Source organism: Rutidosis leptorrhynchoides, chromosome 5, assembly GCF_046630445.1.
Source record: "Rutidosis leptorrhynchoides isolate AG116_Rl617_1_P2 chromosome 5, CSIRO_AGI_Rlap_v1, whole genome shotgun sequence".
NCBI lineage: Eukaryota > Viridiplantae > Streptophyta > Magnoliopsida > Asterales > Asteraceae > Rutidosis > Rutidosis leptorrhynchoides.
In genome coordinates this window covers 351,794,874-351,796,211 of record NC_092337.1, presented here as the reverse complement: position 1 = coordinate 351,796,211, position 1,338 = coordinate 351,794,874, and the positions used below count along the sequence as shown (strand labels likewise).

Here is a 1,338-nt window from a genome sequence, read left to right as displayed (position 1 = left end):
GATTCAAAAATGAGAAACACGCACTCTGGGTTAAAATTATTACTAGTATTTACGGGGGGGATGGGGGGTTGGACTCTAACGTTTCTTGCAGGAATATTTCAGGTCGGACGGTTTGGAAAGAAATTATTAAAGCCGGAAAAATTGCAGATAAGACAGGTGCCGCATTCTCCTATTCCATCTCAAAATGTCTCGGAAATGGCACGTCCATTAAATTTTGGAATGATACATGGTTTGGCTCGGAACGTTTTAGCACACTTTTCCACAGATTATACATGCTTGAGACAAATAAAGATGCTTCTGTCGCTGAAAGAATTACACATTGCAATGGGTCCTCATTTGGTAATTGGTGTTGGTTAAGACCTCCCAGTGGTCGGGCTACCAACGAACTTAGGGAAGTAAATAACATTATATCTTCCATAACTTTATCCGACAGACAAGACTCCTGGAAATACAGTCTTGACCCCACAGGAATTTTCACTACCAAATCCTTGACATTCTTGATTAACTCTCTAAAGCTTGGGAGCAACGCTTTAAGCTTATCGATTCCCCGTAACAAACTTATCCCTCAAAAAGTATATATATTCATCTGGCTAGCAATTCAATATAAGATCCCGGTTCGATTTGAAATCGATAAAAGGGGCATTGATCTCGATTCTACTTTATGCCCCCTATGTGAATCGGCTCTCGAAACCACCGAACATATCCTATGTTTATGTCCAAAAGCTGCACTCATATGGAAACTTGTTCTTGATTGGTGGGCCCAAGACGCCTCGTTAATTTCCAATCTCGGAGATGCCATCATCAATAAGCAACCATTCGCACTCAGCAATTTCGGCTCTTCAATATGGCAAGCTACCAAATGGGTAACTTGCTACATAATTTGGAAACATAGGAATCAGAAAGTCTTCTCCAAAAAAACGTGGTCTCCTGGTTCGATTCTATCCGAAATTCAAACCCAAAGCTACTGTTGGATTTCTAAAAGATCACGCAAAAAGAAAATAATCGAATGGCATCAATGGCTAATAAATCCTTCTTTCTTCGTTGTAGATTCTCCCCAGCGTGTTGGGATTGGCTAATCTTCTACAGGCTCACACACGTAACTTACGTGTAACCCATGGATTCCATTTTCTCTATTGAGGGTTTGATTAATCGGGCTAGTTTGTGTAACTTTGTAGGCGCTAGACCGTCACTGTTATCCTCTCTAGTCCGGCTTGTTTATTTCAAGTTCTTATTCCCTCTTTAGTTTCTATTGGAATTCGTTGGTTACTCGCAACCTTATAGTTTACTTGTAACTCCGTTACCTCAATGTATAGATTTGTATAGGGCCTTGTAACTCCT

The 1,338-nt window shown here is 40.4% G+C and overlaps 1 protein-coding gene across 1 annotated transcript; it reads left to right on the top strand.

Moving 5' to 3' along the window:
- The first annotated feature begins 272 nt into the window (after positions 1–272).
- On the top strand, positions 273–1,076 carry LOC139849661 (uncharacterized). The gene has a single exon (XM_071839295.1). It carries the CDS (start codon positions 273–275, stop codon positions 1,074–1,076), a length of 804 nt encoding a protein of 267 aa, XP_071695396.1.
- The last annotated feature ends 262 nt before the right edge of the window (positions 1,077–1,338 follow it).